At 39.1% G+C, this 26,069-nt stretch overlaps 1 protein-coding gene across 2 annotated transcripts in view; it reads right to left on the reverse strand.

Annotated features, from left to right (window-relative positions):
* The window catches only part of BBX (BBX high mobility group box domain containing), a 282,615-nt gene that overhangs the window by 10,631 nt on the left and 245,915 nt on the right, over positions 1 to 26,069 (reverse strand). Inside the window, exons 13-17 of one of the 2 annotated variants that reach the window (XM_007450539.1) lie at positions 22,038 to 22,186; positions 12,829 to 12,918; positions 11,398 to 11,457; positions 3,709 to 3,906; positions 1,212 to 1,398 (exon numbers count right to left, since the gene is read on the reverse strand). In XM_007450539.1, the coding sequence (XP_007450601.1) occupies positions 1,212 to 1,398; positions 3,709 to 3,906; positions 11,398 to 11,457; positions 12,829 to 12,918; positions 22,038 to 22,186 (684 nt within the window). The remainder of the gene's footprint in view (positions 1 to 1,211; positions 1,399 to 3,708; positions 3,907 to 11,397; positions 11,458 to 12,828; positions 12,919 to 22,037; positions 22,187 to 26,069) is intronic. The other variant, XM_007450540.1, reaches the window with a different exon arrangement.

Here is a 26,069-nt window from a genome sequence, read left to right on the forward strand (position 1 = left end):
GGCCGCTAAGCCTGTGCATCCGGAGCCTGTGCTCCGCAACGGGAGAGGCCACAACAGTCAGAGGCCCGCGTACCGCAAAAAAAAAAAAAGGAATTTGACCTCTTGGAAAAATCTAGAGGCTATTTGTGAGGAAGCAGTAGAACTGTAATATGACAGGTAAACAGCAAGAGGCAAACAAAGCTTCCATTGGGGTCTCCTAAACCTGGATGTGAAGGAGAATGGAGCCTGACAGATGGGTAGACACGTTGGGGTAGATTTCAAGCTCTGTTGGACTGAAGACTGAAAACCTAAGAAAGAACTCATCTGTGGGTAATCCACTTTGAATAAAAACAAGAAATACCTGAATTTACAAAAGGCTTTTTTATCTTTCCAAAGGATCCATTAAGTAGCAGAACACCCAATTATATACTTAGAACTTAATATACTTTCTGTGGGACTTCACTGAGTTCAAAAGGCTTTCATATCTGGTCTCATCTGAGCCTTACAACTTTGTGATTCTTTGGGGATATTGTTATGCTGAACAGAAGATGAGAAAACTGAGGCCCAGAGAAATAAATGACTTTTTAACAAACAGAGAGCTCAAGAAAAATCCAGGCCTTCTGCCTTCCATGAATCAGATGCTGAGATGCTCTTTTTCCCGAACCACACTGTTTTCTTCCGCTAGTACCACCAACGCCATCCTCAATGGGGGTGTTAGCATGTGCCAGTACTGGGACACTAGATTTATTCTATATAACATCTCTATGAAATGCGAACCACTTACAGCCATAGCATAAAAGGAAAAACAGAGGATAGAGAAGTGAATGGTCTTGCTCAAGGCCTTACAGTTTTTAGGGGACAGAGGTAGGACTCAAACTCAGGTCTGAGACCTGACTCTAGAGCTTTAATGATTAGGTAATATTGCTTCTCTGCTCTCTCAGGCTTTTGCATAAATGAAGCTTAATCACAGAATAATACTATGTTCAAAGTAAAATACTTGGTAGGCAATACTCCCTTATATTTTCCCACACTGCTAAACAGTATATATACTTTGGTTAACACCTCATAAACAAAAGTCTCCCAAACCCCAATCATTGTGAAAAATATCACAAACCACATCAGAAAGGATGATTTGGGCTTCCATACCACTGTCTCCACCTATGTTCCGTGAAAGGGGGTGAAATTGAACAGGATCCCCAGAACCCAGGGCAGCGAGGTATCCCACTGCTGACCTATGCACATTTTCCATGGCGGCCACTTCAGCCAGCGCAGCAAGGCTGAAGAACGCAGACATGGCTGGCATTTCCGGGGTGCTGCTCCGCGTCTCCGTGGCCTCCCGGTTGTGTGAGCATTCGTCATTGCAGCCTGTCTCGGTCACCTTAGCAAGACTCCTCTGCAGTTGTTCCTTTGGTTTGTCATCTGTAACGAAAGGGAAATTCATCACGAGAGGGATCGCTCTGTCCTCTCCAGAGAAGGAACACACAGAAAGCTCAGTGTCAGACAATGTGAAATGAGCTAATGTGCTTTACTGTTCACTTCTGTCATCCACCGAATATTAAAGCTTTTACAGAATCTCTTCTTCCATGGGAATAAAACTCTTTTATTAAGCTCAACTGCAACCATGGGCAGCACCATGCCCTGAAGCTGAGCGGAGGAGCTGTGTTTTACCCAAGAACAAAGAATAGGTCAATCTTAGAAAAAGAGGGAAAAATGGGCCGTGGCCAAGATAAAACTTCTGCAGAGGGGCCAGTGGATGCTGTAAAATGGCCCTTAAAAACTCAACTGACCAAACATTCTTGATGAAGCTACAGCATGCCCTACTATGCACCTTGGGCATTCAGTATGCTGTGTTACCTACACTTGGGATAGCCTAAACTAATCCCAATGAGATTAATCAGTTCCAGTGAGATCCTAAACTGTTACCTTTGTTCTGAAGACCTACTGAAAGGAAGCAAAGGGCCCTCTGGTATTTATGAAGAGGTGGCTGGAATGCTATGTCAATACATTTGTTGGAAATAAGAACACTTTATACAGTCATTAGAGAGGAAGAGGAGTAATCTTTACCATGGTTTTTATGTATGTATGTATGTATGTATGTATGTATGTATGTATGTATGGCTGTGTTGGGTCTTCGTTTCCATGCAAGGGCTTTCTCTAGTTGTGGTGAGCGGGGGCCACTCTTCATCGCGCTGCGCGGGCCTCTCACTGTCGTGGCCTCTTTTGTTGCGGAGCACAAGCTCCAGACGCGCAGGCTCAGTAGTTGTGGCTCACGGGCCTAGTTGCTCCGAGGTATGTGGGATCTTCCCAGACCAGGGCTTGAACCTGTGTCCCCGGCATTGGCAGGCAGATTCTCAACCACTGCGCCACCAGGGAAGCCCTACCATGGTTTTTATAATAAAACATCTTAACTACAGAAAGTAATTGATAAAGGCTGTAAATGTCATATATTAGAACATGAAGTGCTACATGCTTTTCTGCATCAAAGGGAATATTTTCTAAAGTCTTTCACTCTTCCTAAAGCAAAAATGAGGCTATAGCAATTTATACAACATGAAAATCACAGAGCAGAATCCAGAGTGGAAAGGGAAGGAGAGAGGAGCTCGCTGGACTAACTATCATGAAAACTAGATTCTAATCCTCATCCTACTTAGTGGTTCGATGTGTTATGAAACAAATTCCACCTCTTTGAGTTTCACTTCGTATATGACAGTAAAATTGGGGGTCTTTAATATACTTTAAGGTTTAACAATCTACATATGCAAAACACAAGTGCACAAAATTCACTAAATGACTTCTACCTCAGCATACAATAAGTCTACCAACTAGATTAACCTAAATCAGTTATTTATAAATATTCTCAAAAAGCATTCATTTAAACATTTTTTTTTGCTATTTACAGAAGTCATTATGGACCCTTGGCCTTTTTCTGGAAACTGGGTTAGGGTAAGGCGGGTGGGGAACACCTCCTTCAGGGCTGATAGAATGAGATGCTAGAGGCACTGAAAGGCAGAAAGGCAGCAGCTAAGCCCACTAATGTTTGGTTGGTGTACCACCCCTAGATAGGAGGGGGGGATGCTCAGTGTCACTCGCTTAAGCCGGGCCCCTCAGGCAATTTCACAGAGGCCACCAGGAACAGTAAAGAGACCACAGGCCAAGACTGAAATGGAGAAATTCACTGTAAGTTAATATTTGGTGAAGGATTAGCCCAGAGAATCAAGAAATCCAGAAGCATTCTCAGGCTCCCTTAGTGGTCTGAATCAGCGGTATAGGAAATGCTGGATACTTCCTTTCTCAGCTTTCTTAATTCATTGGTTTAAACACCTGATGATCTGGTTTGTAATGACTTAAAACGTGAGCCAGGGACAAAGACTCATCCAGTATTTTTAAAAGTCTCGGATCTTTGGGAATTTACTTAAGACTGTTTGTGTGCATGCTGAGAAGGAGAAGGTAGCTGACAGTCCTAAAAGCTACCTTTCCTTCCTAGGAATTCCGGATATGCTCTTGGGAAAAGAGCTATGATTTTAAAACATGGAGTAAAACATGTATGTTTAGAACGCTGTAGGAAACCAGTTCTCAAGGAGATCCAGAGAGAGGAAATGTTACTGTGACCAGACTGACAGACCCATTTTTCAGTGAGGACCCACAGTTGGATTATACTCATTTTCTGGCCACTGTGGCCCTGATGGTCACCTGCTTGCTCTGGTCATCTCTGTCTAAAGCTTGTCTTACCCAAAGTACCTCCTGCTGGTGATACCCGGCCATCTGCTGTCCTGACAAGGTGTGTGATCTTGGTTTTCCTTGCTTTTCTCTTTTGACTGCCCACCAAGGGTTCTTGCGTTGTTGTTGGCTCTGGAGTGCTGGGAATGGATGGGGCATTTTTAACCTTATAAGCAGGCTCTGTGGTGTTTTTGTCTTCTGAAAATATGGCTGAAAAAGGACAAACCATATAGCGTTACACACAAAAACACAAGGCACCAACGTTGCTCTGGGAAGGAAGTATTTCGAAATGTCTGACTTATCTGAACAAGAACTTACATTTAGAGTTTTCAGAGAATTGATAGAAAAAAGAAATACTGACTATAATTTTAAACAAATATTTCTTTAAATATGTACTTTGATAAATTAAGTACAGAGGGATAGGATGCCCTATCTTTTTTTTTTTTTTGGCCGGGGGGATGGGTACACGGGTCTCTCACTGTTGTGGCGTCTCCCGTTGCGGAGCACGGGCTCTGGACGCGCAGGCTCAGCGACCATGGCTCACGGGCCTAGCCACTCCACGGAATGTGGGATCTTCCCGGACCGGGGCATGAACCCATGTCCCCTGCATCGGCAGGCGGACTCTCAACCACTGCGCCACCAGGGAAGCCCCCTCTCTATCTTTTAATAGAATACTTAACTAAGAGGCCATTGGAGTAACATTTTCTAAGTGTTTGGATCTTGCAGGTTGGTGGGAAGGACAGTGTATGCAAATCTGAATAAACTGTATCCCAATAGACCACAATTTCTACATGTGGTCAGGGTCCCTATATGAGATCCTTTTGACCAGCTAGTCTGGAAAGGATGATAAAAGAAGTTTCTCTTCTTCTGAGGATACTGAGATTAAGTATGTGCTTCTTAAATTTACACTTATCATTGGGACACTTGCTTTCAACCTCCAGGTTGGACTGATGAGAAAAGAAACTTTCTTTTATGCACACTGAGTACTCAGTAAGGACCTGGCAAACACTGATAAAGCCAGCACCTATGGAAACTCTCTCCCATTGGCTGAATTCTAGGACCAGGTGAATGTGCTTTAGGGAGATAATTTAATAAGGTACCACATGTCAGCAGGACACCCCGAAAGGTTAGTTTTATGTACTCTAATTTTTTTTTTTTTTTTGTGGTACCCGGGCCTCTCACTGTTGTGGCCTCTCCCCTTGTGGAGCACAGGCTCCGGATGCGCAGGCTCAGCGGCCATGGCTCACGGGCCCAGCCGCTCTGCGGCATGTGGGATCTTCCCGGACCGGGGCACGAACCCCTGTCCCCTGCATCGGCAGGCAGACTCTCAATCACTGCGCCACCAAGGAAGCCTCTAGGTACTCTAATTTTAACTGTTAACAACAGCAAATCATTTAATAGCACACACTTGTACCCTATTAGTCACTGTGTCAAGAGTAAGGAGCACACTTGCCACCAAAGACTTTGCTACCAGTTCAAACGGGCTGGGAATGCTGTGTCTCTTCTTACTCATTTCCTTAGGAGTTCATCTCTCCCCCTCCCCCCCTTAATTTAAATTAAGACAAGAATATGCAGATGTGAGTACAACAAGCATTTAGGAGTATATATTTGTAGTCGTTTCCTCATTGGGACTGTTTTTATTCCAGTGACCTAAGGGCTTTGGGGCAGGAGAAAGAGACATCTTTCCATTTTTTAACTATTCAATCTCTTAAGACAGGCATAGAAATTGTTTTTGACAAAGAAAAGGGGGAGTGTGGTTCAGGAAATCACACTGTCATGTTTGTTTGACATGACAAACTCTGTGCAAACTTAACCTGGAGGATACCAGGTGGTGCTCATAAGAAGGTGGATACAAAGGTAGATACTGGAAATAAGACAATATATGTAACGTAGGAAGACAAAAAAAGCTAAAATAAAAGGAACAGAGCAAGAACAATTCAGGGTGTGAAAAAATGCACTTATTGGTATAAACACTTACACAGGTTTCATTTAAAATTTTTAATATAGCTAGCTCCCTAATGGGTTTAGATACATCCTTGAGAAAGGAGGCTATAAATTAGTAACATCTTTGCCCTCAAGCATTTGATTCCAGGCTTCCTATTCCAAAACAAGTGGGAAATAATTTCAATTACATCAAGAGAAAGGATGTAAACCAGAAATCATACCATGATTTGTGGCTTGGTCTTACCATATTATTGCATAATAGATGGCTGTGTGTGGACAGGCTTAAGATAATAGTTACTTAAAAAAAAACCCAAAACTATTTGGCAATGCTCCCAAACACCTTTTTTCAAGCAAGTAATCAAAAATTAGGAAAAAGGCTCCTTTCAAGTTGTAGGTCTATACCCAGGTCAAACAGTCTTAGTTATTTATACTTTGATAGTTAACATAGGCCAGTGGTAGTACATATGCATTAAAAAAAATTTTTTTTACACTTAAACTTCAATAAAAGCTACCAGCAAAATGAAAAGATAATTTGGTTAGAAACACTCCAAAGGAGTTTCATGACTCTGCATTAGCCCTGAAGTTCAAAGCCTCCTATACAAAGAGGCGAAAGTCTGAGTTTACAGCAACCTCTACTGGATATTCACAAGCTTCAAAATTCTAGTTTCTTATCCAGGCCTATCAGTTGTCCCTTCTGATTACAGGGGAAAACCTGTGATCTCTCCAGTATGATCATTGAATCATAGATGAATCTTCCAGAAAAAGCATGAACCTCTTCCCAGAAAAATCCAGAACTTGTGGAGATAAGGGTACGGCAGAATTCCAAATGTATTACATTCAAATTACTGCTTATGGAAAGAAAAACCAAGGAGGTCAAAGAAAAGGCATGGACACCAGAAAAGGGCTAAGAGGTCTGGGAAAGATGACCAGGTTTCTACAAGACCAGGGATAACGGAAATAACATAGTCAGAGAGAGACCTAGGTTCTACTCTGGACTTTTTAATTTACTAGCTGTGGGACCAGGGGTCTCAGTTTCTTCATGTAAAGAAGGAAGCTGGACTAGATTAGCTCTAAAGGAACCATCCAGCCCTAAAATTCTTTTCATTTTGCCACACAGCCTAGAATCAGTGTCCTGGCCAGTGTTTTCTATAGCCAGCTTCAGAGTCTCAAGGCTGTGGAAGAGTACTCCCTTCACTAGGACTGTTAGGTTTTTGTTTTTGGTGAGCTGTCAGATGTTTTAATTTCTTTTCAGGGGTTACTCATTTTCCTATGTATTCCAGATGAATTGATAAAAACACAATACGAAGCCAAGGGGATGGATGCAAAGGGACTGCAAATGGAAGGTGAATCAGGCCTTAAGGCAGACTGAGACCAGGGGAAGCTCAGAAACCAGCAGACAGGAGCCAGGGGGTCAAAGGCAGGGTGGCCAATAGATACAAGTGATCATCGAGTCCCAGAGGTCTGGAGGCTGGGAGATACTGAGTGAATCAGGCTGCAGACCAAGTAAAAGAGGCGAAAAAGGAGAATGCATTGGAAGTTCTCATAAATCACTGGAAAGGAGGCAATGCAACCCTTCTATATGTTGTCTTCTCTAAACCTACTGTCAGATCAAGAAGTAATCACAGGGCCTATAGATCATCCACATTTGAGAAACGCATGTAACGTGATCTTGCTGGAGTTAGGAAGAGAAGGTTAGAGTGAGTCTACCCCATGCTTTGACCCATGGGTGACCCCTAGAACATCCTGTCTTTCTGGCAGCCTAGACCGATGACAGTCTTCACGGTCAGTGCTCAGGGAGAACACCCTCTCCTAGAAGAGAAGAATTGGGGAAGGCAGGTAAAGCTAAGTCAAAGAAGTACAGTTGACCCTTGAACAACACAAGTTTGAACTGTGTGGATCCACTTATAAGTGGATCTTTTTAAAGAAATACATACAATAGTACTACACAATCCACAGTTGGTTAAATCTGCAGATGCAGACCTGCTGATATGGAGGGCCTGGAGAGCCAGCTGTAAAGTTAGACATGAATTTTTGACCAAGGGGGTGAAGGGGGAGGGTGTACCCTTAACCCTCACTTTGTTCAAGGGTCAACTATAATTGTCTGGGACAGAACAGTAGATCTGAGTCCAGCAACATTAGCAAAGAGAAACTTCTTTTATCATCCTCTCCAGACTAGCTGGTCAAAAGGATCTCAGATAGGGACCCTAACCATATGTAGAAATTGTGGTCTATTGGGACACAATTTATTCAGATTTGCATACACGGTCCTCCCCACCAACCTGCAAGATCCAAAACAAAGGCTTAGTGGTGCAAAAAATTAATAAACAGAAACCTCAATTAAATAGAGTCAGGGGACCAGAAGGAGGAGCTCTCATGCCCTGTGATGACAGCAGAGCCCAACAGAAAAACAAAGACTCCTCTCTTCTTTCCTGGCAAGGACTCAGCCAATGAAAAGCCATGGACTTGATTTACCATAGCCTTACCTACTTCTTTCCCACCTATAAAATTCTCCTTCCCTTGACGTGAGGACTTGCATACCATGGTTGTACACCTCAAATTTATATTCTCTGCTGATCCAAAATAAACCCATCTTTGCTGGAGAAATAACTGGCAGTCTACTAGTTTCAGGTCAACAGTGGTGAGGGACAGGAAATGAAAAAAACTCAGAGACGGAAAGAGCCCAAAGTTGTATACCAAGACAGCAAGGCAGCTCCTTTTTTGCCCTCCCTGCCAAACTAATGGAAATGTGAGAAAAGAAAGGTTTTGTCCTCTAAAAACAAATTAGTCATTGCTCTTTGGGCTTGTAATTGAACACACAAACCTACCCAAGCACCACCAAACAAGTCCACAGGGCTGATTTTTACACTCCACAATAATCATAACATACTTGGAGCATATCATGTGAGGGTGATAATCTGAGCTGATTCCTGGAGCAACATTAGGAATGTGGCAATCAGAGACTATCTTGTTTTCCAAACTCTGCTCCCAAAATGTAGAGTAAGTTTTTTGGGAAAGCAGCACTGTGCTTGTACTATACTCCAGGAGGCCACTAAAGTGCTCCAGAGTCATGAATTCACATGCCAACTACAGGAGTCAAACTTGCACTGAAATGATTATAGCCAAGTTTGGAATCTCATTGCCATGGGTTAGGCTCCCATGAGCTGAAAATGCAGTTAACTGCTGAATGGAACACAGGAATCAAATGAATGAGCCTTACCTAAGATTCTGGGGACCTTGCTGAAATTATAAAGCAACTATTTTGAACTTAGGAAAAGAGATCAAGTTAGCCTGAGTGTGTGGATCATATTTCAAAATCTAACTAGAAAACCAGATTTTTCTCCCCTGTAATGAGATTTATGTATTGCAAAGAAACTAATCTTTTAGAGATACCTAGTTTGAGGTTTAGGTTTTTTTTCTTTTTCTTGTAAGACAGCATTTATAATTTCAACAATTTCAGAAACACTGAAAAATCAAAACTGCAGTGGCCAGTGTACTTTAGTGCTGGTTTCTTCCCTTCCTGCTTACATTGGTCAGCCTTCAATTCCTTATCATGTATTTGGGGCTGATAAGGTCTCCTTAAATTGACTGGAGATGCTATTATGATTAGTTTTTACAAAAAGTATATGTGAAAGCCCTCTGGAAACATAAAGCAGTATAGTAATCATCACCATCATTATTACTACAGTTAGAAACCTCTACCTTAAGCAGGAACATATGACACCATAAGTTGGTGGAAAGATAAACACAGTGGCAGAGGGAGGTCATCTTGGTTTATCTGAAAACTTTAACTCTAGCTTACAGGCAATCTTTTTTTTTATGATCTGCAAAAATTTCAAGAAGTGGTTTAGCGATTTTGAATTTTAAAAGCATGGGGAGAATGCTTAAAATAGATTATAAGCATAGCATTTAAACCTCAGATGTGATTACTAAACACCTGAAAATTTCTAATATTTTGGGGGAAAAAAATTCAAAGCCAATTATACTCAGGGTGGTGTAAAGAAAGGATAGTGAAAAGTGGATAGTCATCCACTTTAACAGAAGCCAGGAGTGGCTAACAGCTGTGAAGCCTCAGTTGGGTCAATATTTCATTTACAGACATCAGCTACAAACAACTCCTGTCTAACCTTTGCCCAGGATAGTCTACACATGCTAAGTGTCCTGACTATGGTTTCATTTTTCTGTCCTTATATATTTATAATATCCAAGGTAAAGTTTTAATAAGCAATGATATGGACATAGGTGAGAAAGAGGATGGAGTAAAGGGCCTAGATAATTTACAAAGCACATAGTCACCACCTGAACAAGTAAATGTAGGGGATGTTATAAAAATAAATAAGAAAAAAAGTCACTTTAAGATACTGGTTAACTTCCAACCCTCAAATTGATTGCTTTTTTTCTGGCCATGTAAAATGAATTTGCATCTACACTAAAGGACATGCAATTTTCAGTGCATGTTCTCCACAGTTTTGTTCCATATACATTAATAGTAAATATAATTAAACATCAACAATAATAAATATTTCCAACTAAACCCTTTGGACTGCCTAGAAGACTCAAAATTGATTTGCTTTTCTGCCCTTCAAAGGGCATAAAATTAGGGCTTCAGAATATGGTATTTTTAGTATCACACCACCCACTCAAGATATCACAGTAATAAAATCATCAGGTGTTAGAAGGGAAATGAAATGTATAGATCATGTGAAGTAACAAGCCAGAAAAGAGATGTACTGCTGGCATTTTCTATAAAAGCAAAACGACACAAAAGCAGACATGCAGCTCATGTCGTGAACTGTGCCTACCAAACAACAGAAGTTCAGGTTTATAATGAACTCAAATTTGAATATTTTTCACAAATATCTTTAAAACATGAGTATTTTTTTATAAGTGACTTAGGCCACATGTGCATTTTAATTTTTTTCTCCTTTTAACAAAGAAATGAGAGTACATTTGGAAATCAAGAGAATGGACTTGTTCATCAAGTTCCCCATAAGTAAATCAAAGGGGTAATAAATCAAACGATGATCACTACGGTCCCTTCTAGTTTTCAAATGAAGTGACTCCTCATTAAGCACTACAAAAATGTTCAGCTCTTCTAAAATATCTAAACGGAAAAGAGAGCATCAGTGGGAGGAATGGAAGGATGGCTCCTTACCACCACGAAATCAGCATTCACCTAAGGGTTCAATGTTTAAGAAGAATTAAAGTCACAAATAAATACGACTGTGGGAAATTTTGAAATAAAATCTGTACCTATAACATCATACCAGTCAATATGGGACTTTTCTTTGGCTACAATAAGCCTCGGGGACATTCCATTTGATCACAGTTAGAGGAAGTTGGAGATGGGCTAGGAAGGAAGTTCAGGTCAGGAACCATGTCTGCAGGACACCCACGTCCAGCAAACCTGGAGAGCCCCGTGCTGCCCTATCTGACTCCCCATGAGCACCCGCCTGCAACGTGAGCTGCAATACTGAATATTTTTCAGTTATGAAAACCTCTAATTTCTGGTTATTGTGGTTCAAAGCTTACAAATCCCCCTTTCACAAATTAAACTCCACAGGACACACAGCCTGACCCTTAGTAGGATCAAAAATCTATCAGTTTTGATTTGAAAATTAAAAATAACTCAGTTTTGAACACTGAGGTCTAATGCCATTGGTTAAACCTATATAAATCATGCCAGTTTAAACCTACAAAACTTATGCCATTTCCAGCACAGACTACCTGAAATGATACAATGAATGTTGCTTCTTTTACCTTCTGTAGGGTGAATGGCATCCAAGAAGAGTTGCTTGTTTGACCATTTATCCCCACTTCCTAAAAAAAACGACAACAGAAAAGGAAAGTGAAACTCTACCCCTAGTATAGACACATACACTATAAAAATAAGACAATACACAAAACCACTTCAATAAAAAGCATTATCACACAAATGAAGCAGGATTTTACTTCAACTACTTAAGTCTCAAAACTGCATTTGCCAACTAAAATAATTAGGCCATATAGGAAATGCATTAAAAGTAAACAAATTTGCCTTTTTAAAAATATGTTGTTGGATAATTTCTATGACTTTAATCAAGATAACCTGAAGATTGGTGAAAAGGTACGGATAAAAGCTGACACTTTACCTAAAGAGTGATCTCTCTCCACTGGAAGCAGAGAATAAATATTAACATACAAAACAAAACTAAGAGGCTAAAGTGGAGGTGAAAATAAAACCCAAATTAAGCAAAAGGTTACACACAGGAACACAGAGGCACGTATGTCTACACATGGAAGACAGCTGCATTTAAAGCCTCATTCCAGAAACACGAAAGGCTCCACATCTGGCCATGCAAGTAGGATGCAAATGGGCATCAGGCTCATGGCAGTCACGACACTAACATGCAGGAGATGCTAGAGAAAGCCTGACTTCCAGGACACGTGGCTATACTGAACCAGATGGGATTTATCTTCTGTGTGAAAGAAGAATAGGAGCCTGACCTGTGAGAAGAGACAAATCTTCAGATGAGCCCTGAAGAGGTTCAAGGGCCTATCCAGATCATAACAACGAGACAGATGCTCAGAGTAAAGGGAGGGTTGAGTGTGTATATTTCTAGTGCCCTCTGGAAATAACAGTGATGTGACTGAAGGAGGTGGGAAGAGTCTGACCAAGTATATAAATAGAAAAAAAGAAGAGAGAGAGGTTACGATGTAGGAGTGGAATCCTCCTGGACAAGAATCCTCAAGTGTCAGAGAAAGTATAGCAACTGTGGGGCTTTCATATGAATATGAAACTGGTAAGATTTCAGGAGGCAGGAAAATGTGGTCCTGCTATGAAGGCTGCCAAACATGAATAAAACAAGAATAAAAACAAGAATAGTCAAAGAAAATAAGTGGAGAAGAGCTCAAGAAGACTAAATTAGAAAATGCACCAAATACAAATAAAAAGAAGCAATTTCAGGATTCATATGGAACTCTGAAAATAGAGACAAACATGGGATTTCAGTAGGAATCCAAGTGAAGATCTCTCTTTGCAATTAGCTGCAGAATCTAAAAACAATGAATGTGCCTGCGTCAGGAGCGGATGACATTGAAGCAAGCAAAGGGGAGGTAGAGGCAAAGGCGGGGCAGTGAAGCATCACTCAAAGATGAATTCACAATGGACGTGGCCAAGAAATCTTAATGGAGGATGGAAGGCACCAATACCTTTTTCCGGAACATTAGGCTTCTCCTTTTTGTGCTTATATTTGCTGACAATTTTGTGGAATAAGTTCTTTTTCTGAGACTGGAAAGGACCTACAGACAATATTAATATAAATATATTTAAAATTCACAATGTTTCATAAAAAAATACTGTGTTTCTAAACAATTACACCCTCCCCCAGCTTGTGGAATAAGCAAACTGATTCACAAGAAATGTCATCTTGCATCTTTTCTCATGTAACTCGTGCTTAGCGTCCTTCCCTAGACTTACTGAAAAACCAGTGAGATTTTCCTTAGAAATATATTGGACAGAAGCCTCCATTAGGGCTGGGACTCCCTCAGCAGAAACTGCAGATTTAGTGACTAGAGACAGACCACAACCAGTAACAGCAGAGTAGATGTAGTCTGTAATAAAGAAAAGGTTTTACTTTAGATTCCTAAATACCATGAAGGAAAGGATGGCACTGGCATTTCATCTCTCCTAAGAAACTGATTTTCTCAAGGACAGCAGTTTGAGGATAACTTTCGGGTTGGCCTGACAGCTTTCTAGCCTATTCTGAGGACATTCTAGGAGGAAAAAGAGTGATTTCAAAATAGAAAAATATTTGCCAAAACTTTTTTTTGGAGGGTGGCGGGGGTAGGGGAGTGGGGAGAAGTCTCAGACTGTATCTTAGTTTTTTCACATAAAGAAAAGAGAATTGGGATTTTTCAGTCACCCATCAGAAAGGCCAGCAACAGCACTGACCTCCAAAAAGCAGGTTGCTTTCTACACTTTACTGATATTCCTATGTGAAACTGACATTTTCCATAACTTCTGTTTCCTCATGTGTAAATGGGGATAATAATAGTGCACAAGTCTCAGGGCTAAAGGGAGAATTAAAAAATTAGAAGCTCTAGGGCTTCCCTGGTGGCGCAGTGGTTGAGAGTCCGCCTGCCGATGCAGGGGACACGGGTTCATGCCCCGGTCCGGGAGGATCCCACATGCCGCGGAGCAGCTGGGCCCATAAGCCATGGCCGCTGAGTCTGCGCGTCCGGAGCCTGTGCTCCGCAACAGGAGAGGCCACAACAGTGAGAGGGCCGCGTACCGCAAAAAAAAAAAAAAAAATTAGAAGCTCTATAAGCTGCTCCTGCTGCCAGTGTCTGCATCCACATGCCCTGCCTTCCTGCCAGAGGCAAACTATCTGTGCTCCTATCTAAAGTATACAATAAAATGGTTTTTATATTCACAAGTATTTGCAGCCACCATCAATTTTACAACATTTTTACCACCTCAAAAATAAATCCCATATTCTTTAGCTATCACCCCTCCCGATATCTGTATTCTCCCTATCCCAGACTGCCCTGGCTAGAACCTCCACTATAATGTTGGATAGAAATGGTGAGAGTGAACATCCTTGTCTTTATTCCCTATCTTAGGGGGAAAGCAACCAATCTTTCACCATTAAGTATAATGCTAGTTGTGAGGTTTCTTTTTTTTTTTTTTGGTGTCTTTTATCAGGTTTAATAAGTTCCCTTTTATTTCTGAGTTTGTTGGGTGTGAATCATGAAAAGGTGTTGAATTTTGTCAAATGCTTTTTCTACATTTTCTACATCTATTGAGATGATCCTGTGTATTTTTCCTTGTTGTTGTTTTACTGATATGGTAAATTACATCAACTGATTTTTGGATGTTAAACCAACCCTGCCTTCCTGGGGTAAAATACCAATTGGTCACGGTATATAATTCTTCTTATATCAATTCACTTTGTTAGTATTTTGTTAAGGATTTCTGTGTCCATATCTGTTAGAGATAGTGGTCTGCAATTTTTCTTTTTTGTGATGTGTTTGTCTAGTTTTGACATTAGTATAATACTGGCCTCATAGAATTATTTGGGAAGTGTTCCCTCCTCTTCCAATGTTATGGACAAGCTTATGAAAAACTGGTATTAATTCTTTAAGTGTTTGGAAGAATTCAGTAGTGAAGCCATCTGGGTCTGGTACTTTTTCGATTACTAAATTCAATCTTTACACTAGCTATAGGTCTATTCAGATTGTCTACTTCTTCTTAAGTCAGTTTTGGTAGTTTGTGTCTTTCTAGTAATTGTCTGTTTCATGTAATTTACTGGCATATAACTGTTCATAGTATTCCTTTATAATCCTTTCCAGTTTTGTAAGGCCAGTAGTAATGGCCCCTATTTCATTTCTGATTCTAATGATTTGAGTCTTCTTTTTTCCTTGGTCAGTCTTGCTAAACATTTATCAAATTTGTTGTTCTTTTCAAAGAATTAGCTTTTGGTTTTAATGATTTTCTCTATTGTTTTCCTATTCTTTAATTAATTTCATTTCATTAATCTCCTCTCTAATCTTTATTATCTCTTTTCTTCTACTTCCTTTAGGTTTAGTTTGTTCTTCTAACAGTGTCTCAAGACAGGTTATGTTATTGATTTGAGATCTTTCTTCTTCCTTAGTATATGCATTTACACCTATAAATTCCCCTCTAAGCAATGCTCTGGCTGTAGCCTACAAATTTTAGTATGCTGTGTTTTCATTTTATTCATCTCAAAGTATTTTCATATTTCCCTATTGATTTCTTCTTTGACTTATTGGTTATTTAGAGTGTGTTGCTTAATTTCCACACATTTTTGAGTTTTCTAAATTTTTTCCTGCTGTTCATTTTTAATTTCATTCCACTGTGGTCAGAAAACATAATTTGAGTTATTTCAATCCTTTTAAATTTACTGGTTTGTTAAATGTCCCAGCATACTGTGTATTCTGGAGACTGTTCCATGTCCACCTGAGAAAAATGTATATGATGCTATTGTTGGGTGGAGCGTTCTATATATATGTTAGGTCTAGCTGTTGTATAGTGTTCAAGTCTTCTTCTTTGTTGATATTTGGCCTTCTTGTTCTATCAAAACTATTCTTTTTTCCATATCATTGCTCACCTTCTGATACATTATATACTTTTCTTATTGTTTAGGCTTGTTTATTCCTGGTAGTCCCACTAAAATGTAACCTCCTTGGCAGCAGGGTTCTTTGTTTCCATTCACAGATATATTCTACATGCCTAGAGTGATGCTTAACACATGACTGATTCTCAACAATACTGTTGCATGCACAAATAAATAAAGCTCTTAAAACACTGATGACATCAATAAAGAGCTCAAGAAATGACAGTTTTTGCTATTATTACTGATAACATAAAGGTGTACAAGTGTTTTTTGATGACTACACCAAGTCATCCTAAATAACCAATAGCAAATACTTCTGAATTGGGTGGTGGTGATCTGAAATGGAAACAGAAAACACTTCTTATTTGTTTTTTTTGGGGGGTGGGGGGGGAGTGAGCAAAAAGGGAAAGAAAATAAATTTAACAAATAAAAAGAAAATATATCATGTATACAATCTACACTAATATTATAGGTATTCTCTATAGTCCATTTGCAATTACTCATGTATTTTATACAATCCAGGAAACTGCAGACCAGTGCACATGAATGACAGATACATGGGTAATCACAGAAAACAGAAGAAGAAAGCAGAAAAACAATTCTGAGACTTCTCAGGACTATAAGGATCCTAGTGATTTACCCACAGGAAAATCATTTAATAATAATAAGCTATTGCCTCACAGGGAGAATGTGTTCATCACTGTGTATGAGGACAATGTGGATAAGGAAGTGGTTCACAGAAGCAAACTGATTTGATGTATGGAATGGGTTAAGAAAGAAGAATAGAATACATAGTTTCAGACCAAACCATACTCAGACAAATCTAAAAAGTATAATTTAAGGACAAAACTAAATATAGAGCTTGCCAATTTTAACATAAAAAAAAGAACATCCAGGGTGGTTTAGTACATAGAAGAGCTCCTGTAAACTTATATTTTTAAACCTCCTTGCTGCTAGCCATCCCCAAACTATAACTATAAAACAAATCTAAGCAAATGACAAGTTCAGATAAAAAAGAAAGTGACAAACTTGAAGGAGTAATAGATAAGATATGATGCTATTCACTGAAAAGCAGTAATTTTAGAGTCAAGACGTGAACAATTTGATTCCTGCCCACCAGTATGGTACATATGTTTGATATTTTGTTCAAGGAAAATAAAGTCAAAGTTTGTAATAAATAGCACATATACTACTATTTTTTTCCATAATTATTCTATTAACATAGAAATGTCCATGGAGGGAAAAGGTAGGAAGTCAAACGCAGAGAAAAGAGTTTTAGAAGGAATCACTCAGAAAGCAAAGAACTGGCGACTGTCTTTCACTAAAACACCATCTCACGTTTCCATGCCATCTCATCTCCTCATCTTCCTACCAAATTTCTTGAAAGACTGTTTGTATCAGCTTCCACTTCCAAAATCACCTGTTGCTGGCATATAAATTAGCTTAGGACTCCACTTACATTTTTGGGCTGGATGACCTGTGTTTTGAAGGTATCAATCTCTTTGGCACCCCAACTTCACAGCTGGGTAGAAAATAGCAGAGACAAACCACAATCTGAGAGGGTAAGAGGGGTGCCATAGAGACATTAACAATAACTTTTCCAAAACATTAATGTTGTTCATGGTTTGCTGAAAAATGGACATGTTTTGGCTGAGAAGTGTAGTGACATAGGAGCCATTTCAGTATTAGCATGGTATGAAAACTTTTCAAGGTCAGCAATTAAGGTGAATTAAGTGAACCTTGCTCTGGAGGACTATTATAGGAAACAAGTGTTCGGCATAACTAGAACGGTGGTGGCTTAATGCCCAGTTTCTATAGTTTCATGTTTTTAAGCTATAAAAAGGGAAGAAGGTTTATTCTAAGACTAGGCTGTCATTTCTGTAATGAACACATAAGTGATGAATGACCAGTGAAACAACAAATTCCTTTGCAATAATTTATAGCAGAGCTTCCCTGGTAGCCTAGTGGTTAAGAATCTGCCTGCCAATGCAGAGGACATGGGTTCGAGCTCTGGTCCGGGAAAATTCCACATGCCGGGGAGCAACTAAGCCCATGTGCCACAACTACTGAGCCTGTGTTCTAGAGCCCGTGCTCCGCAGCAAGAGAAGCCACCGCAATGAGAAGCCCGTGCACCGCAACGAAGAGTAGCTCCTGTTCACTGCAACTAGAGAAAGCCCACGCGCAGCAACAAAGACCTAACGCAGTCAAAAATAAATAAATAAAATAAATAAATTTATTAAAAAAAATAATTTATACCAAAGTCCTCCCAGTTGCTTGGCATATGAATCTGTGGACTGGAGTAAGTTCAAGTAAACCAGCCACAATCAAGTTAGGATTCACTGAGGGGAAGGGGCCACCTTAGTGCGCTAGACATACATGCCTTGTTTAAAAAAAAAACTCAGGATTACACTAGGTATACCTTTTATACATGCAAATGTGCTGTCACCATGTTCAAGAAAACGTCTGGTGGCAGTGAAGATTCTCAAACAGTTACACGGCAAAAAACAGAGTTCTGCCCAACCTGGAAGCTATCACTTCCTGATAGGAAAGGATGGCCTGGCTTTCATCACATTTCAGCTCTTGAGCACAGAAAGTATCCTCAGGTTGGCTCAAACCCAAACAGGGGTTTCTGTCCTCAGTCTTTTATTTTGTAAACCTGCTTCTTTTATTCCACTGTGATTTTTAAAAATCTCAAATCCTTAACCATTTGAAATTTCAATTTTGCAGTGTAAGTGTGAATTGGGAAAAAAAGACAAAGACCAACAGTATGTTTGTTAATGGGCAAAAAAACAATGTGAAAAGATAAAGAGATAAGGGAGGAGAAATTAAGTCAAGGGTCAAGCTCAGGCATAATTTAAACACTCTAAATTGAACTCAATTAACTTTTTCTCCATGACCCTACTTTTCTTGAAAATTACTATTTTACAGAGCACTCCGACTTCTGAAACTTTTGTAAAAAGTGCTTCATACATTAAGAGTAAATAAACACTTAAAATAATGTGTCAAAACAAACCTCTTAAGAAGTTACAATTAAATTTAGATTTATAATTCAAAGCTTTCATTTGAATATATATAAGTAACTGTGGGAGAGAAACCAGAAAACACTATAGGAATGGGCTGTTTCAGCTGACCTGCATTGTGAGTTAGATGGATTATAATTTCCTGGATAATTTGTTCTTAGAAGCAAAGGGAAATTCTATTCCTAAATCATCTATATACTAAGCCTACTATAATGTAGTCTGAGTCTCATTGGAGGAAGGTGACAATTATTTTCATCCCTTTTTATTGTAAAGTTTCTGACAAGACCTATTACATAGACATAAGGGACAGGGCAGAGATAGTGGAGGGGACGACAGAAAAGGGGAAGACTACTTAGAAATACACATATAAATAAGAAGACCACTGGAAAAACAGAATTGTTAAGCCCAAGCAGGTGCTATGATTTTGAGATATGTAACTATATAAATCATTTTCCTCTAGAAATTACATTTCATAAAAATTCTGTACATATAACCTGGAGGAGCTAAAAAAGTACCTAGTATAAGGCAGGGAAAAATTGTAATAAGTGCTGAATAACAAATATAGGAGAAAATAAAATACAGACAAATGGCAAACTGTTGGAGAAAAAATGGGGTTTCTTATGAATACGCGCTCCTTTACTAAAGAACTAATGATCTCACAATTTTTGCTTTGAACGATTCATTATGTAAAGACGCAAAGGGTCTAGACTCCAAGAAAACAATCTCCTCTATCCTCTAAAGATCAGGCAATTACAGCACAGCTGGTATGATAATTTCATTAATAACTTGTAGGATAGTACACTGGCGCTGCTAATGCCAAATTACAATCAGCCACAAATACTATTTCTTTAGTTTGCTAAATAGAGAATATATTATTTAATTTCTGCTTTATTTTAATCACATTTTGCTCCACAAGTCAGAATGCAGAGCAAAATCTAAAGCCTTGACAGACCTCCTACCTATGTAATTATTGATATACTGTATAAGAACCAGGGACTTTGTGGCTTGAGAGGCATAATGGAAGAGTTAAGGTGATATTGTATAAAGTATAATTCAAAACTCCAAAAAGCTATTTCATAGCAAAAGAAATACTGTTAATCTAAGCTGGGAGAGGAAAAACATACAACAGACAACCAAGACCCAAGAGAAGGTCTTGTGAAAATACATTCTAACTTCAGGGTTTTATAGCTTTACAAAGATAAATCTACTGTTACTGTCCCTGAAGGATAATTTGGCCAACTTCAGAGCTCTAAAATGAATGTCTCCAACTGCAAGGAGTGGAGGAAGAGAATACATCCTGCACAGCAATCAGTTAAGTTCCATTTTATTAGCTTGTCAGGTATTTATCAGCAACTTTAAATCCAAGAATTATGGGGCTGATGATACCTGGCATCTTTGGGCTCATGGACTACTTTACCTATTCCTAAATATCTCCAGGGCACAAGGACTGTCATTTCATTTGGCAATCTATTACAGTGCTCAGCTACCTACCTGTCAACAAGCTGCTTTATTTCTTTCCTACGTATCTTGGGAGATCTCAGAACAACCCTATTTTATTTTCCCAGATGAGCAGACTTGGTGATGCAACGTTTCTTTTTTAGCTCTTTATTCACTAGACTTGTTTTTATTAACCACAGTGGAAAACCAAGCTAATTCTAAAATCACTTTTACATTCTTCCCTGCCTTTAATCATGAAGGGAGAATATTTTTCAACCTTTCAGATTCATCCTGAGACACAGGTCTCCTCAGTTGTTTCAATTCCAGTGTACAATGGGGGTTTTAGGTCTTGAGGGAAAACGGTTTAGGTTTCTTCAGACATAATTTTTCCCTAGATATATATACCTTATATACTTCCCCAAATCCATGAAATTATGTATCCTCATTAACATTTATCTTTGATCATTATCCATGATTGCTAGATTTGGGCAAGATTTATGTAAAGATATATGTCATCATCTATCCATCTATCCAACTAAAATACACACACACAAAAGAATTAATCTGATTTGCCATAAAGCAAGCAACAGGTAGCCTCTTTTACAGGGTAATTATGAGAAACCTACCAAATCCTGCTCAGAATTCGATCCTGGAAATAACAAAACCTTGGCTACACTAGTTCTTCATCTCTCCATTCACTACCCTTATAGGAGAGCTACCAAATGAAGTCTTTCACATCTGTATGGAAAACTAGAGGTATATTTGCCCATCAACCTTTAGACCTAAAGTAAAATCAGAAGACGAGTTTCTCACTGGGAGCAATACTGTCATTTAGGGTAGGACAATTCTTCATTGTACTTGAATGTCCTGGGTGGGTTTGGATGTTTAGAACCCCTGCCCCTGCACCACAAATGTAACGGTGGTCCCAGGTGTTGAGACCACTGAAAAGGCACCCCCACTCTTTAAAACCCCTCTAAGGGGCTTCCCTGGTGGCGCAGTGGTTGGGAGTCCGCCTGCCGATGCAGGGGACACGGGTTCGTGCCCTGCTCCGGGAAGATCCCACATGCCGCGGAGCGGCTGGGCCCGTGAGCCGTGGCCGCTGAGCCTGCGTGTCCGGAGCCTGTGCTCCGCAACGGGAGAGGCCACAACAGTGAGAGGCCCGCGTACTGCAAAAATAAATAAATAAATAAAACCCCTCTAGGAACTACAGTGTTGCCCCTAATGAGTGCTGAGATCCACCCAAGTCACACTGATAATTTAAACAGCTTCCTTGATATACACACGATATTCTTGAAAACACAGCATTTTTCTAAATTTAACGAAACCAATAAAAATTATATTACCGGAGTATTACAGGGAGTTTTATTTTCATTTGATTCACACTGCCAGTAAAGAATAGAGTCTCCCTATTAGGTGAATGGAAGGATTTCACTACCCCAGAGTCCAACCTGTTGCAGACAGACAGGGAACAGAAGAATTAGGCTCAGCCAGCAGTTTCTGCTCGAGAGAAGCTCAACATTCCCAATCTGAATTCTGGAGAGCAGGAGGTCGAAGACCATGTATAACACTTTCAAAAGAGCTACACACTTATGGGCAAATGTATAGGCTGAGATGCCAAAGGACAAAGGCTGAAGAGACTTAGGAAGGAAAGAAGAGAGAGAGAAGTAAGGCAGGAACCAAGATAATCTTGGAAAGCAACCTGAAATTCCAACTCGCTGCTTCAACTGTAAACCCAGTTACATTATCTAAAGGGAGTTGCAAACGCTGAGAAGAGGCTTCTGTTAGATTCTGACCACACTGCAGGAAAGTACAGCACACATCTAACCTTTGCTGGTTTTAGTTGGTTCTGAGGACATATTTCCAGTCTTCTTCTTTTTTCTTGGGACAGGTACACATTTCCGGTCAAATGTAACAGGACTATACTGAGGGAGGCTGTTGAATTTCTTTTCAAATTCGTCATCCAGCTTTGCTGAGCTAATAAAAGAGGGGAGGGGATAGAATCAATCAGCACGTGATGTAAATATTTAAACAGAAAATGATCTAAGATATATTTAAAGATATTCCATTTGAAAAATGGAGTCCCTAAGAATTAGGGCATTATTAATAAATTGTGTGCAAGGACAAAAAACATCTTTTCAGAAATGCTTGAGATTTACCAACACAATTTTCTTCATAAACTCATACAACAGGTTATTACCTTAGAAAAGTAGAAACATTATATAAAAATAGCAGAATATTTTTTAAAGTGGAGAATTTGCTGTTCTTTCCAATGGCGTGGGAATTTTTCATTAAGTTCAATATAAAGCATATTCCATCCAGACAAGTTTCTCATTCTAAAGATTCTCGTGTGTGTGTGTGTGTGTGTGTGTGTGTGTGTGTGTGTGTGTGTATGCAAGCTTACTGACAGTATGGTATATTGGTAATTTTGTAAGCTTAATTTAAAAAAATTATTGACTAGTACGTGATTAAAATATACACACACAAAGAAAATGCAAACAAATATTCTGAATATTAGAAAAAAATTCTGGGCAGTTGACCAGGATGAGGACAAGACACTCAATGAAAAAAGTAAAGCCAGTTTTCAAAGAACACAACTGGCAGAGAGGCAACACTGCCTTAACGCAAAACACAAATGACTTCATAAATGCCACCAGCAAGCCAACAGCAAAGTTGGGAAATCCCTGGGTTGCTTTTGACTGTCTCTAAGTCCCCCTCACAGCAATGGCAGTATGCCTGCTGGATCCTAGGCGAGCTGCTGGCTTTCATTTATAGTGAGACTTATTAGCTAAGATGCAACCCAAACAGATGGGAGAAGCTGCAGGAGAACTGCTGTGCTTGGTAGATGGAAAATGGAAAGTGTACTGAGAAGAGAGCAGCTTTGAGTACCAACTTACAAGAAGTTAACGTGTTAGGCTGCTACCTGAGGGATGTCCTTGAGGTGTGTCCACTTAAGACTATTCTCAGTTTTGGAGAAATGTACAGGAATTGGGAGCAGAGATAAGACAGTCAGATGACCATCAGAATGGCCAACTGAAAAAGGCCACTACTAAGTTCTAACAAAGCAGTGAAGGGTGGTGGGTGGGAGTGATGTTCCTCCCTTAATAAAACTGTCTTTTCTCATTTCAGTTAATAAATACTTATACAAATGGAAAATCAGATACTATCTGATACTAATCAGATGCTTTCAGAAAGCTATCTATAAGTCGTAAATTTTTCAGATACTCTGGATAACCAAAAGAAAGATATGAAAATGCAAGCTGTAACTCCTTAGGTCCCTTCTTTCTTCAACTAGAATAATTACCTATGTTTTTCGTGGAGAAGTCTATAAAAGTAGAACTGCCAACACTGAGTGAATTTTCCTTGGCTATAGTTAACTAAACAGGGAGCACATTTTCTGCGATAAAAAGGTTTAAAATGCTCACTTAGAAATCTCAGAGAAGACTGACAGGATCTGGCATTTTTCACTGCTCATGAACTATGTTGGCATGTTCCAAACAAAGCAAACCCAGATAGTCTGATTCTGATAGGCCAATTTTTATAGAAGGGAGAAGAGGAAAGATCAGAGTTTTATCACCGATTTAGCCTGTAGAAAACCACACTCCCAGTTAAATACATGTGGCTTCCTTAGAAATGATTAAAACAAACAAAAACACCCCACATCCCAATCTCTTTTCAGGAACAGATTTTTAAAAGATTGTTTCATTTTTCTTCTTCCTCAAAGGAGACTGGTAAAAATCTCTCTCTCATAGCTTCAGCAGTTTTGAATGGAAGCACCAGAGAACTTTCTGCTGGGGAGCCTTCATGCCTGCTTAACTCCCCTGGCCTTCATACTGTTTGCAACAAGACCTGCTTCCTTCTCAGTTTGCAGACCCACAGGGCACTGGTAGTTCCAGGAGATATAGAGCACTGGTCCTGATGCTCGATTGTCACTTCTTAAGAAAATCGTGCAAATACTTTTGTATTTGACAATGACAAATGTGAGGATTTTCATGTCATTCTTTAAGCATAATGTCAGCAAAACTAATTTGAACTACTTTGGACTTTTAAAAACATTAGAAACAAAATATATAAAATTATAAATATATCATCTCGATATATATAATATTGAGGAATCATAATCACAAGAAATAATTTCCACCCTCCCACTGTATAATGAGGGCCTTAAGATTAACCAGACCTTAAAGCACTGTAACGTCCAGTTGAAAAAGTACACTATCCCACAAAAAGAAACGCAAATGTTTATAGATAAACCAAGTATAATACTCCCAAATGCATAAAATTTGCATGCCTCTAACATACTTATGAAAAAATATGGAAAATATATTAAAATGTACTTATTTCTAGTCAATGTATTCTTTTCAAATTGGGCTAATGAGAAATCTCAAAGGATTTTTAAAGCAGTACAACTGAATATACAGATGATTTCTTCACCAATATAAAGTACTGAATCTTCTAACTAACAAAATGCTTTCTGTTAAGATCGGTATTAGGAGTCTGTTTTATATAATAAAAAATGAAATAATTCTTTTTTTTTTTAGAGTTTTATTAATTAATTAATTTATTTTTGCTGTGTTGGGTCTTCATTTCTGTGCGAGGGCTATCTCTTGTTGTGGCAAGCGGGGGCCACTCTTCATCGCGGTGCGCGGGCCTCTCACTATCGTGACCTCTCTTGTTGCGGAGCACAGGCTCCAGAAGCGCAGGCTCCGTAGTTGTGGCTCACGGGCCTAGTTGCTCCGCGGCATGTGGGATCCTCCCAGACCAGGGCTCGAACCCATATCCCCTGCATTAGCAGGCAGATTCTCAACCACTGCGCCACCAGGGAAGCCCATAAAAAATGAAATAATTCTTAATGATTTTATCTTGATGTATGCTCCTTCTTGATACTGCATTTTAATACATAATTAATTGCTGAATATTCTCTGTATCAAGAGAATACTTAATCTAATATTTTAATCTCAGAGCATTAGAACATGGTTTACACAAAACAAAGTCAGAGGTAGAAACATAATTTTATCTACATTTTCAGCTGTCATTATTTTATAAACATGTACATAACCTTCAGAAATATTAAATGAAGTACATACAGTATGTAAAATTAGCAAAGTATAAACATACTTATATAATATCCATCATAAATTTCAGATGAGAAATGCATCCTGGAAATGTACTGTAAATGTAAAAACATATATAATGTAACGCCACTAATACAAGATGGACCTCCATTCAAATTCAGGCCTAAGTCTAAAATCTACACATTTTGTACTATACTTAAAACATGAATGACACTATCACTCACCCCAGACCAGCTCGAACCCATATCCCCTGCATTAGCAGGCAGATTCTCAACCACTGCGCCACCAGGGAAGCCCATAAAAAATGAAATAATTCTTAATGATTTTATCTTGATGTATGCTCCTTCTTGATACTGCATTTTAATACATAATTAATTGCTGAATATTCTCTGTATCAAGAGAATACTTAATCTAATATTTTAATCTCAGAGCATTAGAACATGGTTTACACAAAACAAAGTCAGAGGTAGAAACATAATTTTATCTACATTTTCAGCTGTCATTATTTTATAAACATGTACATAACCTTCAGAAATATTAAATGAAGTACATACAGTATGTAAAATTAGCAAAGTATAAACATACTTATATAATATCCATCATAAATTTCAGATGAGAAATGCATCCTGGAAATGTACTGTAAATGTAAAAACATATATAATGTAACGCCACTAATACAAGATGGACCTCCATTCAAATTCAGGCCTAAGTCTAAAATCTACACATTTTGTACTATACTTAAAACATGAATGACACTATCACTCACACAACCATGCTAACAGCAG

Source organism: Lipotes vexillifer, unplaced genomic scaffold, assembly GCF_000442215.2.
Source record: "Lipotes vexillifer unplaced genomic scaffold, Lipotes_vexillifer_v1.1 scaffold946, whole genome shotgun sequence".
Classification (NCBI taxonomy): domain Eukaryota; kingdom Metazoa; phylum Chordata; class Mammalia; order Artiodactyla; family Lipotidae; genus Lipotes; species Lipotes vexillifer.